Consider the following 13,192-nt stretch of genomic DNA (forward strand, 5'->3'; position numbering starts at 1 on the left):
TAAAACCAGACCCTTGTGCCAGAAATGTACCCTTCCTCCCTTCTGACCAAGCTACAGTGATGTACTTGGTGTTGCTGTATCCTGGGTCACCTCTCTGCAGTCGATCCCCAATAAACTGTGCCCTGCAGTCCTAATCAGCCCACTCCTTCCTTTGTTCTCAAGGCACCTATGGTCAAACATTCTGGGTTGGGTTGACCCAGAGCAATAAGACGTAACAAACAGTCCTGCCATCAGAATGAAGAAACAATGATAAGCCCTGGGTCCCATCCCTGAGTATGGAGAGCAGCTCAGAGCCTGGGAGGGCTCCAGGCTTGGGGGCTTGGATAGAGAACGGCTTCTCCTACACTTTGACATCACACTCTTCCTCCAGAGCCTTGGCAGACAGCACTCATGTAGTCTAAGCTTTAAGTTACAGGCTGCCTCACAGGACACACACGGCCACTGCCTCACAGGACACCTCTGGCATCTTTCCACATCACTGAAGAACCTGTCCTTGCATGAAGAAGCATCAGACGAGTCTCACCGTTCCATTGCTCAGTTTTAAATATTTATTTAAAGTCCAGAAGGGAACTTGAGAAACAGAACCCACTAGGGGTTTGAACACACTGACATTTAGACAGAGACAAACGGACGACAGTGAATACGCGTCAAGTGACTAGAGGAAGACACGGAGGGGAAGCAGGAAATGGCGCTCAGGTGAGGACCAAACAACAGAAATGCACACCTAGCCCGAGGCGGGGTGGGAGAGGCACACACGAGGTGTCTGGGGAGGGTGGGGGTGAGGTATTAAATAACGAAAAGCAAATCCAATTCACCACAAGACACAACTTTAGAAATGCACAAATGGAGACTTTCACATCAGTATTCCTTCTATAAAAATAATTCCATAGTTAAAATAACTTCAAAATCCAATTGGGGTTCCGACGTATTTAGGTTGCACGGAAGGTGGCTGTCGTGGAGACCGATGAGGTCCCCATGTTTGGTCCTTCCTTCTCCACCCAAATTGGCACCTAGGGGAAAGGACAGTGGGTTTCTACACAGCTGTGCAACGCTGAGAAAGCAAGAATGTCCCGGGAGAGCCCTTGAGTCTTCAGAGCGGCCCCATGTTCTCCGTCCACCTCCAGAGCAGCCCCAGCGGAGGGTCACAAGTCCAAGGTGTCTTCTCCCAGGGCAGGAGCAAGGAGGCCACGTCAGAGTGCCTCCTCAGGGGCAGAAGCAGAAACCTCCGTGCTTCTGGTTTCTGGAAGGATTTTGTTGTTGTTGTGTTTTTGTTTTTGTTTTTTCCTTTTTTTTTCTTTTTCCTTTTTTTCCTCCTCGGCAGATTACAGGGGTTAATGCTAGTCACATTGCTACATCCCCATTTGGAGGAGAGAAAGACTGTGGACAAGGTCCCACTCGAAAAGTCTCTCCAAAGGCTGTGGCAACAAAAATAGTAGCACCTTCAGAATCTTAAATAAGTTTTTTTTCTTCTTAAAAAAATCACATACATTACAAGAGACAATTGTGAGCACCAGCGATTTCACAGTGGGGGCCAGCCTCTCCACATCCCAGCCTGGGGTCAGCCTCTCCACACCCCGGCCTGGGGTTCAGCCTCTCCACACCCCAGCCTGGGGCCAGCCTCTCCACATCCCAGCTCCCCGTTCTTAGTCACCTCTCCCAGGTGAAAAACTAGTAACACACCTTCTCTTTGTTTAAATAATATAGATAGATAGATTTCTTTCCTTTTCTCCTCTTTTTTTTTTCATGTCTCCTTCTAATATTGCACATCAAAAGCTCCCCAGTAGGGACCAGCTGACAGCATGCCCCCTTCCCTTGCGGTGGCACCAATGGGGGAGGGCTCTTTGGGCAGGGAGTTGGGGAAGGAGGGGGGAGTCTACAGAGCTGGGCAACAGACCGTGGGCTGGAGTGGGCTGCAAGCCCTGCTGGCTCTGACTGGCTGTTTGGTTGGTTCTTGGGGCTAAGCTGGGTTGCGTGGTTCTCCAGGGCAGCCTCAGGACAGCCTGCTACCCTCCCTCAGCTCCTGCCTAGCAGACCACAGCTGGGGCCTGCACCAGGGCCCGATAGCAGGGTCCTGCATCTTCTAGGACCAGCTGCCCCCAGCCTCTTTGCTTCCTCACAAGGCTTAGAGGAGCCCGGAGGTCAGAGGAAGCACGCAGGCCCCACTTCCAGGCGGTACTGCTTCCCTGAAGAGACGGGTGGGAGGTTGTCCACGCTGACGATGGGCAGCTGCTGTGGGTCCTGGGTTCGGAAGGTGAACAGTGTCCGGTGCCAGCGGCCGTCGTGGACCTGTCGGCAGGGAGGAAGACAGCAGTGAACGTGACCCTTGCCACTTACAAATGCATGTCTCATCATCTTTTGTTTCTGCAGAAACAATGACCTGTATGTGGTCAATCTGGGCACGTATCTGGCTTGGTTGCTTCCACTTTTTAGAATAATTCATTTAAAAAGTTTCAATTCTATATAATTGGTGTGTGGGTTTGTGTGTGTGAGTGCAGGTGACTTTGAAGACCAGAAGATGGCGCCAGATGCCCTCGCGTTCAAGCAACTGCAGAGAACTGAAATCAGGTTGTGTGAGAGAGCAGAGCAGCAAGTGCTCTTACCTGCCCAGCCACCCCCTCAACATTTGTCTGTCTGACTGTCTGTCTGTCTTCTGTCATCCATCATCCGTCTGTCTGCCTATCATCACATCTGTCTGTCATCCATCATCCATCTGTCTATCATCTATCTTCCATCTGTCTGACTGTCTGATTATGTCTATCATCTGTATGTCTGTCTATCTATCAATCCATCCATCTGTCTATCTATCATCTATCTTCCATCTGTCTGTCTGTCTGATTATGTCTATCATCTATCTGTCTGTCTGTCTGTCTATCTATCCATCTATTTCTGAGACAGGGTTTCCTATAGCCCAGCCTTGCCTTGATCTCCTGTTCCTCCTGACTCTACCTCATCCTCCCTGCCCCAACCACCAACCAAGTACTGGGATCATAAGTGTGAACCATCCCACCGGCCTCAATTTTTAATGTTTTTTTCTCTTATTCTTAAGTAATATTGTCTGAAAAGTCACTGTGTTTTAACTTTCAGGCACATTCCTAGTTATTTCCCATGAACACATCCACAATAGAATCTCCAGATCCAAGGACACCTGGTTTTCTTGAATACAGACTGGCTCTCTATTTACACAGAGCTGTTCTCAGTCTTTTTTCTCAGTAGCTCCATGTGGGAAGCCGAATCCTTAATGACACCGTGGATTACTAGTTTACTTTATGAAAGCAGTTTTACATTCAGGTGACTTTCTGTCTCCCTCAACCCTTGAAGACATTTGGCAGTGTTTAAGACATTTGACATTGACCAAAACTATTAAAGGAAAGAAGGCAGCCTGACAGGTGGAGTGAAGAGAACAGATACTCTTTCGAAGAGCCTTTTGCAAAGTAACAGACGTCCCTATTAGCCTGAAGAACTTTTACCTGCATAGACTTCCCCTTAGAAGTTTCCCAGAGAGTTAGCACGGGGAGTGCAATGCTCACCCCCAGCAACACACACACACACACACACACACACACACACACACACACACACAGGCACTCACATACAGAAGAAAGTAAATAAAGTCAATTTTACTAAATAAATCATTCTGAGATTACATGATGATACATAATTATATAAGTGTAATATAAAATGATGAGACATACTCATAAAACCAGGTTTCTCCTAGTGTCCCCACATCAACGGGCAATGAGGGGTTCCAACAGTTACCTTGCAGCCATCCACAGACACCTCTGGCCTGAACTGACCCCCAGCTTCGAAGACCTGTCCATTCCAGGCACGGAAGCGCACAGCTCGCCTGGCAGAGGGGCGCCCTGGGTCCTCCTGCCACACTGTCAGGTTCAGACAGTGGATTGTGATGTGCTGTGTCCCCTCAGAGCTGAGCAGGTGCAAGAAATTCATCTGGACCCGGCTAACAGCAAACTCCACCTGTGGGGGAGATGCAGTGGGTAGCAGAAGCCCGCAGCCTTCAGACGCCTCCTCTTTCTGGAGGCACCAGGGTTAGCCCTTTCCGGGCCAGTTTTTCCTGTGACATCTGGCCACTCAAAAGACAGGGGAACCGAGTTCTGTGTGAGCTGGTCCTGTAGCCTAGAGACTGCTCAAGCTCAGAGCCAGAGGTCCGAGGGTCTTGCTGTGGTCTGTTTTCTGGGCTCTCCCAGGTGGGTGGGCTAAGGGTTCAGCCAGGTCCAGAGGCTGGCCAGGATTTTGCTCAAGCTGAGTGTGGAGGATATGTAAGGGGCCTTAAAGAGTTTAGTCTATAAAGGACTCAGGAGCTATCAGAGCCGTGCTTGGGGCCACGGGAGGCGGGGCTTAGTGGAAGGTAGTCCACTGAGGGTGTGCCCCTTCAAGAGGGTGTCAGGATCCGCCTTTTCCTGGTTTTTCCTTTTTTTTTTTGGTTTTGGTTTTGCTTCCTGACTGCCAGGGAGTAAGTACTCTCCTCTACTATAGTCCATACCCCAAGGCAGAAGAGTCAACCAATCAGTAGGAGACAAAGAAAACTCTTTTTCCTTCCGGCTGCATCTTCGCAATTTTGTCACAGTAACCCAAAGCTAATTAGTCTGTCATTGTTCCTGATGGAGAAGGCACAGCCACTGTGCAGCTCTGTGGTCTGTGCAGACTTACAGCATGCGGTCCCCAACCCTTCAGGTCCCCAAGAAGGGCGCTCACAGGGATTACGGTGGCCCTGCTGGGCTGTGACTCCAGCTGCAGGGACAGCAGCAAGGCTGAGCTCTCAATACCTTCAGGGTCTGGCTAGGTCAGGAAGCCAGCAGACTTGTTGAGCAGCTGGCTGTGTGGAACCAGCACCATCTCAGCCACGGGGAGGTGCCTCAGGGAGTCTATGGATACAAAGGTCTGGGGCTCCCTACTCCTCTATACCCAGAGCAGCTTCTCCACGTGGCACACCCCTACCCCTAACCCGTATGGACGACCTTGTAGAAACAGACGCACAAGTCACGGAAGGGCGTCATGGACAGGGATGGCCACACCCCTCAGCTGCTGCCTGCCTTTTTTATTGTTGAGACCTGGTCCCACCTCAAGATGCTTAGTCCAGGGTCAGATGTGGTGAACAGGAGTTAAAGAGCCCATACACAAGGGTGACACATGTCCCCAACAAACAATCCTCTGAATTAGGGGCAACAATTCATGATTCTCCCCGACTACAGACTATTCAAAGAGAAGATGGGGTCTTCATCACTGAGACCCCACAGTGTGTGAGAACACGGGAGTGTGAGCGTGAAAGGTTCCTACGTGTCCCCAGCTTCTAAGTGAGGAAACTAAGTCTCAAGGGGGGATGGCTTCCCCACAGCCTTTCAGGAAGACAAGCAGGGCTCAGCGAGGGACTGGCAGGGTGGGCAGCGCCTGGTGGCAATGGGGAGCGGATGGTACCTTGGAGGCTGTGAGGGGCTTCAGACACGTCTGCCCTCCGTGTGTAAAGTTACAGGAGACTTCAATGGTGTCAGAGGAACAGCCGAGGTTGGGGTCCACCCAGTAGGTACCTGCAACAGAGCAGGACAGGGACATGTGGACCAGGAGGGAGACTGGAGGACCTGTCTGTGTCTCATGGGGCTGGAGTGGGAAGGTAAGGGGCAGACACCAGGTGCCTCAAGGCACAGACAGGGAAGGGTGACTTCCGGGTAGAGTTGGCAAGCTGGGCCTCCCATGCTCTGGCAACACACCCGGTGTTCCTGCTGGCCTGTGTCTACTCTGTAGACTAGACAACTAGGCTCTTAGCTCCTCTGGGTTCTTCAAGGCTCCGGCTTCCTCCCAGACATGCCCAGAGAGCTGCGGTTCTGGACTACATCTGGCTTCCCTTCATCATCGTGCACTTCTGCCTACATCTGGCTTCCCTGCTAGGCTTCCTGGCTGCCAAGAGCCCAGCAGCAGAAAAAGAGGTGCCCCAACATCTGCCTCTGGCTCCGCAGACCAGGGAGGGACCAGGTGGCACCATGGCATGCCCCAACTCACCGGTGAACAGTCAGTCAGGTGAGGTTAGAGCAAACCTGCTCACGCAGGAAGCCCCTGGGGTTCTGCTAGCCCTCAGAGGGTTTTATATTTTTTCTCTTTTCTTCAAAGTCCTTATCCTTGTGCTCAGAATGGTTCCAGCTTGTGGCATTATGGGCTAATTAGGGCCTGTTTTCTCTACAATACCCTCAAAGCCTGAACCATAGACCTGGCTCTGTGAAGCCCAGAGGCTGTTTGTTGAGAGAATAAACGGTGCCATGTGTCTGTCTCTGCGAGGACAGAAACTTGGCTGAGCTACGCCAAGGACGCAAGGACTCCATGAACCTGAGCTCCTCCTGAACAGCACAGGGAGGAGGCCCCTTCTCAGTCTCCAGACACGCTTACCATCCGCCATCCTCTGCTCACAGTCCATGAGGTCCCGGCAGACCCGGGCTGGATTCTCCTTGGTGCCCAAGGGCGTCTTAATGCTCTGGATGAGGTTGCTGAGGTAGTGTAAGGTTTTGAAGATCTCTCCTCCCTGGTCCAGCACCAGCTGGTCCGGATAACTGTACCCCTGCTATGGAGAAGCAGGGCCATTGTCCCTTATGTCCTGGCCTTGCCCGAGGCCCCAGACACATTGCTTCACAGTTCTCACTGTCTGGGGGACCCAGGGACCTCCCAGTCCTTGGCTGGCTTAGACTGGCTACACAGATAAGGAGAGGGAGGGTCAGGGACATGATGCAGCAGGGACAAGAGTTGCTTTCTTGCCCTTGGCCTCTGAGCCCCAGCAGTGTCAGTAGGAGATCTGAGCCAGAGGGATGAGCTCCCCACCACAAGAAGGAAGCAAGGCTGTAAAATGGGCTCTGACATTGACTGGAACACCCGAGACCCATCTCAGCCTGGAACCTTGGAGCAAGGCTGACCACAGGCTGGGTCTCAACTTCTGTGTGATCCCTGGGTGACACTGGGAACTGGGAACCTGCGGTGGGCTACGGTCAAGGAAAGCATTCCATTCTCGCTCTCACTCAGGCCAGACACACACTAGATGCGAGAGGCTTCCAAGAAACCCAAGGGCACAGTGCCCATGTCTGGCGTGGCTCTGGTGGCCTGGCTGTGGCACCACTTTGGAGCCCTGGAGGTGATCTCCATCTGGGACTGTGCGGCATCACTGCGACAAGGGCTCTGACACTTGGTGTCAGCCATGGGAGCAGCATTGACCTCCATGACCCCTCTCTTCCTCCCAGGACCAGAGGTCACGTGAGCAGAGGTCCCGGAGGCAGTACCTCTGGTCTGACTGCTCTGTGAGCATCCATCCACGTCTGGAAAGTTGCCCCGAGGTCATCTTGCTGCTGTGCAAGGAAAATAAAAATGCGTGTCCTGTCCCCCTCCCAGGGGAAGCCAGAGGCGCAAGCACCTACTCTCACCCCACCCCACCCTGCCCCCGCCCTGTCCCCTCTGCACACAACCCCCTTACCCCACTCCTCTCCACCCCCCACCCCACTCCCAGTCCTCCCCACCCCATCTCCACTCTACCTCACGCCTGCCCCACCCACATTCCACCCCACCCACCCCACAGGATCTTGACCAAGTCACATGTCATCTGCTGAACCCCTCCTTCTTTGCAGGGAGTCAATGCTGAACATGCCATTCCCTCCCACTAAGTCCTGCAATAGCTCCCCAGGACCCTCTCAGTATTAAGTTCAAACTCCTCAGCATGGTTAAAAGCCTTGTGTCCCTCCACACATGCTCTAGAACCGGGGCACACACGTGCTCTAGAACTGGGCACATGCTCTAGAACCAGGGCGCACACGCTCTAGAACCGGGGGTGTGCATGCTCTAGGACCTTGCACACACTTGTGCATGCTCTAGAACCGGTCGCACAGTGCTCTAGAAACGGGCACACAAGCTCTAGAAACCAGGCACACACAGTCCTCCTTGCCTCTAAAAGCCCTGCTCTGCCTAGCCCCAGGGCCTTTGCACATCTTCCCATTGCCCAAGGAAGTCTTCCCTGTCTCCAGCAAAGTTTTTCTCAGGGTCCGCAGAGGACACCGGGTGGTGTGTTTTTAATCGCTATGTCTGGGAAAGGGATACTTCTGCAGCTCAAGGTTGGAAGCAAGAAATGCTGCTAACCCAGCTCAGACATGTTACCCAGTAAGCACTCAGTTATTTCTGTGATGGAAGGCCTCTGTGGGTGCTTCTGCCTCCAGGCTGCTGAGGCCCATCCTCCACATCGCCACGGACCCCAGCAGGGTTCTAATTATATCGCTCTTGAGTATGCCTGGCCTCAGCCGTGGTGCCCAGATGGGGCGAGCACAGTACCAAGAACATGGCGAGGGGTCTGGTGTTGGGCTCATGGGGATTCCCAGGCCTGCACCTTCCCACTGAGGGGCCAGCCTTGGTTTGGGAAATGGACCCCCAGATAAAACATTCTCCAGGATCTACTAAAACACTAACAGTGTCTGGCATGTGGTGAACGGCATATTTTAGCTAAGAGTTAGACAGAGCTCTCTATCCTTCTCTGTATCTAGGGAGGAAAGGGGCTTTGCCTAGCTCTTCTTGAAGACAGGCAAGTGGTTTGCATGCGTGGACAGCACGAAGGGAGGGACACCCAGAAGCTGGGATGGGAATAACAGGGACTGTGAGCATCTGGTAGCCCTAGGGCTCCTTTTCCAAGCCACACCCTGGGGATGCTGTTAGGGTCTGCTCCAGTCCTCACTGGTGTGGGGACAACAGGGGACTAACTGGCCTCCACACAGGAAGAGCTGGGCTCAGACGTGGCTCCTGTGCCCACCAGAGAGCAAAAGGGTCCAACACACCCACACTGCCTGACCCTCTGGACCACCAGTGTAAGGAGGAGAGAGCCTAGCACCAACCCTCATGCGTGAGGGACAGAGGCAGATCCTGGAGCCGGCACTAGAGGAGCCCCCTTGCTCACAGTTGGGGACACGGATGGGCTTCTTGCCCAGGGCTCCAGTGCAAAGGACAGGACAAGGACATCCTCGAGGCCCAGCCACTGTGGCCAAAGAAGGCTCAGCTTCTTCTCCCCTGCCCACCCCACAGCCTCATCCTAGGAGGTCAAAGAGAATGGTGTGCAACTTACAAACTGGACAGGATGCCAAGGAGGACCCTGGAAAAGAAAATGGAGAGAGGCTTAGGTCACTATCAGCGGGAGAAGGCTCACTGGGGCATGCTCAGTACAGAACACTTCCTCTCAGAGGATGTCCCAACCCTCTAAGTCTACTGGAACTCAGGAAGAATCATCAGACCCTGTCCCCAGGGTTCGGTAATGAGTTGCAAAGACGGGTGCATGTTGGCGGTGCGGCAGACTCTCCTGCCAGTCAAGCTGCTCCAAAGCTGTGGAGGAAGCGCCAGTGACAAAGCTTTCAGAAGCCATCACCCATGTTGGGGAGCTTGTCAGTGACATGGCTGGCTTTGAGCTGCTGATGTCCCCTGAGTCCCCAGTAAGCACACTGGCACACTAGACTAGACCTGGGTGGATGAGTTTCTCTGCCCTGTCGATGTCCTATCTAAGGTGGACAGGGAAAGTCACACAGCAGGTCCCCACTGGGCCTGCTCTATGCTCTCACAGGAAGCGCACACGTGGCTTTGGGTCAGGGCATATTCTGCCATCAAAATCTTGGCTCAGAAGTTAAGAGCACTTGCTGCTCTTGCGGAGGACCTGGGTTTGGTTCCCAGATCTCACGGCCATCTGTAACTCCAGTTCCAGGGGATCTAAGCCCCTTCTGACCTCCAAAGGCACCATGCAAGCTTGCAGTGAACTTATGTGTATGCAAGCTAAACATCCACATCGACGAAATAAAAAAGAAATAAATCTTTAAGAAACAAACAAAAACCACTACAACTCTGGTCTCACTCAGAGGAGCCTGCCTCCTGCCCTGGGAATCCCAAATGCCCAGCATGCAGTTACCTACCGGTGGACCCGGCCGCCCCCTCGGACCAGGAGGGCCCTGTGGAAGAAAGAGACAAGTCAGTACTGGAGAGTCCCTTACCCAGGCTGCCCTCTGTCTTACCCAGGTGCATGGATGATCCCCTGGGTCACAAGGATACAAGGGTGGGTGGAGAAGGAGGGAGGGAGAGGGAGGGAGAGAGAGAGAGAGAGAGAGAGAGAGAGAGAGAGAGAGAGAGAGAGAGAGAGAGAGAGAGAGAGAGAGAGAGAGAACGCACTTAGGAATGCCACTGTGGAGCCGGGCGTTGGTGGCGCACGCCTTTAATCCCAGCACTGGGGAGGCAGAGGCAGGCGGATTTCTGTAAGTTCGAGACCAGCCTGGACTACCAAGGGAGTTCCAGGACAGCCTCCAAAGCCACAGAGAACCCCTGTCTCGAAAAAAACCAAAAAAAAAAAAAAAAGAATGCCACTGTGGAAAGGAGACCCTGAGAGTCCCCATCCCTGTCACCAGCCCCAAGTCCTCACACCCATCCTACTCACCTTTGGGCCTTGCAGTCCCTGGAGACAGAATTGAGGGGGGAGACAGTTAGGAGACGTGACCTGAGCAGTGGTTCACCTCCCGTGGCCCCCTAGTACCGCCTTCCAGGCTGTCCACTCACCCAGTCCCCTCGGCTGCCTCTGTCACCCTTGGGACCCTGCAACAAACCATATTAATGAGTTAAGGCTCAGAAAGAAGTCCTATTTCCCATATGGGGAAACTGATGCTCAGAGCAGCTGTGAGTCATTAAACACTTGAACTGTAGCCCCCCCTCGCTCATACCGGGAGTCCAGCAGGTCCTAGCATTCCGGGGGGCCCAATGATACCTTCCTTTCCCTAAAGGAGAGAGAGGCTATGAGTCCTCCATCTGGGCCTGGGGAACAGAGTGACAGAGGAGGGTGGCAGCTGAGTGTCCCGTGGGCATGAAAAGGACACCCCTTCAAGCAGGGCTGGGCCCTGGTCTCCTGAGCATTCCTGCATGCTGGGGCGGGCCACAAGAGTAGGGAAGGAAGGGACTGGGCAGTAGCAGGGGGTGTGCAGTCTGCTAGCAGGGACGTCACGAGCAAAAGCATGAAGCTGGCAGCAGCTGCGTGGAGAGGAGGCTCTAAGAGCAACGGAGCAGAAAAAACGCGTGTGTTCAGCCAGCGGACGGCCAGCCTGCGGCCTGGGTGTCTACAGAAGACACGGGGAGGAAGGGGACCTACCATCAAGCCAGGAGGCCCTCGGGGGCCTTGGATGCCTTTGAAGCCAATGTCTCCAGGGGGGCCCTGTGAGAGGCAGAAAGGGGCTGTGCCAGGGGCAGCCACTGGGGAGTACCTAGGAGTCTTCTTATCCCTGAGTCCTGGCCGGCCTGTGCCCTCCTTACTTTCTCTGAGAGGCCCCGGGAAGAGCAGTAAAAGCCCCTGATTCTTAGGCAGGCACAAGCTGTCTTAGGGTAATGTGGTGTATGCTCAGGTCTTAATTTGCAGAAGTCTTTGGCTGCTGTCCTTTCCCTTTCACAGACTGGGAAAGCAAGGCTTGTATCAAGTCATGTGCCCGAGGCACAGAGCTGCCGGGCTGGGCGTCCTTCCAGCTGGTTTCTGACCCACACACTGAGGGCTAAGTGGAGAGACACAGTGGGAAGGCGCTCTGTACCTTGGGTCCAAGGAGGCCAGCTACTCCTGGGAAGCCCATCTCGCCAGAGTCCCCCTGTGGAGAGAGCCGACAAGACGGTGTGAACGGAGTCAGGACAAGGATGCTGCTGATCATCTATGCCGGGCCAGTCAGTCCAGGGGTGGAGCGGACAGGCACCTGTGCCCTCTGCCAGCGGAGCAGGCGGAACCTAGCTCACAGCCCCACAGTGATGCTCTGTACTCAGGACCACAGATGTTTCCTGCCCACCCAAACAGCTCCGGTAAGCACACACCCCCAACAGAAACCCTCCACTGATGGCTGCTTAGAGAATCGTTCCATAGAACACGTTTGCTCCTTCCCTCTTGATGTGAATGCCTTTATTTATTTTCCTTGCTTTATTGCACTGGCTGAGGTGCCACATTGGTAAAAGTGGTGATTTGTTTCTGCTCTTGGAAGAAAGCATCCAGCCAACCACCACCAAGCATTAGCTGTAGCATTTGCTTGGATATCACATGTCAAGTTGAGGAAGTTTCCTTCCATACCTAGTTTACTGAGGGTTTCCACCCCCCACACAGAAATGAAGCTACCATCTTGCTTTTCCTACACCTACAGAGACAGTTAGGCCGCTCTTCTTTTTCAGTTTGGTGAGTTAGTTTAGTATGAGTCATACTGACTTATTTTCAAATGTCGCTCCACTCTTGCCTTCCTGTGGTCAGCCTCACTGCAGCCTTGGTGCATCATCCTTTTCATTCAGTCTTAACTTCCGTTTTAATAACACTTGATTGAGAATTTCTCTATGAGCTACCCTGGTCTGTTGTGCTCTTTTCTTTAATGTCTTTGACTGACTTTAAGATCGGAGTAATAATGACTTCAACGGCTGAGTGTTGTTCTGGCTTCTGGAGGTTTCTGAAGAGTCGGTACTATTGCTTCCTCAAGTGTTCAACAGAAGCCCCAGGGGAGCCACCTGGACCCAGAGTTTTCTTGGTGGGAAGCTCTTCTGCACTACAGACTCACACTCTTCAGAGACACCAGGCGGGCGGGTGGGGAGGCTGCCTCTGTCAAGTGAGCGTCGGTAGATTGGCCGTTCCATCTAGTTCTTTAGTCTCCTGGCATGAAGTCATTTATAAAATTCCCAGGGCTGTACTTTTGTCATCTCTGACGTCTTTAGTGACAGATACCATCTCTCATTCTGACATTAGTTATATAAACATACATATGTGCATAGTCTACTTTTTTTTTGTCTTGAGAAGTCTGGCTAGACATATATGAATTTTATTGATATCAAAAACCCAATTTTCTATTTGTGATCTTCATTATTTCCTTTCTAGCACTTACATTGTTTCTGTTTTTCTTAGAGTCTTAGGATGGGCTCGGATGCCGCCATTTATTTAAGTTGCTACAAACACTCCCCCAGTGCAGTCTGGGCAAGACCCACCAATTCTGATGCTCTTATTTCACTAGACTCAAAATGCTAATTTACCTTCTGATTTCTTTTTTGACTCATTTAGATGTCTACTTAGTTTCCATCTAGGTAGGGCGTAGGGATACAGTGTTGTAAAGAAAGAACACTGTCCCCGGAGCCCATGGGGCCAAGTTCTACCCATGACCCCGATTCTCATGTTGAATGGCCCACAGACTTCCTCTTC

General features: G+C 52.6%; 1 protein-coding gene across 7 annotated transcripts in view; it reads right to left on the reverse strand.

Annotated features, from left to right (window-relative positions):
• Positions 1–534: 534 nt before the first annotated feature.
• Col27a1 (collagen type XXVII alpha 1 chain) overlaps positions 535–13,192 on the reverse strand; it is a 116,752-nt gene continuing 104,094 nt past the window's right edge. For 3 of the 7 annotated variants that reach the window (XM_021230134.2, XM_013117125.3, XM_013117122.3), the window contains exons 50-61: positions 11,568–11,621; positions 11,138–11,200; positions 10,716–10,769; positions 10,555–10,590; positions 10,436–10,453; positions 9,921–9,956; positions 9,089–9,115; positions 7,272–7,337; positions 6,394–6,565; positions 5,434–5,543; positions 3,757–3,975; positions 535–2,286 (exon numbers count right to left, since the gene is read on the reverse strand). In XM_021230134.2, the coding sequence (XP_021085793.1) occupies positions 2,140–2,286; positions 3,757–3,975; positions 5,434–5,543; positions 6,394–6,565; positions 7,272–7,337; positions 9,089–9,115; positions 9,921–9,956; positions 10,436–10,453; positions 10,555–10,590; positions 10,716–10,769; positions 11,138–11,200; positions 11,568–11,621 (1,002 nt within the window). In that variant the 3' untranslated portion in view covers positions 535–2,139. Of the gene's footprint in view, positions 2,287–3,756; positions 3,976–5,433; positions 5,544–6,393; positions 6,566–7,271; positions 7,338–9,088; positions 9,116–9,920; positions 9,957–10,435; positions 10,454–10,554; positions 10,591–10,715; positions 10,807–11,137; positions 11,201–11,567; positions 11,622–13,192 lie in introns of those variants that run through there. The other 4 variants (XM_013117124.3, XM_013117123.3, XM_005075113.4 and 1 more) reach the window with 4 other exon arrangements.

The sequence above is a fragment of the Mesocricetus auratus genome, unplaced genomic scaffold, assembly GCF_017639785.1.
Source record: "Mesocricetus auratus isolate SY011 unplaced genomic scaffold, BCM_Maur_2.0 Super-Scaffold_100014, whole genome shotgun sequence".
NCBI lineage: Eukaryota > Metazoa > Chordata > Mammalia > Rodentia > Cricetidae > Mesocricetus > Mesocricetus auratus.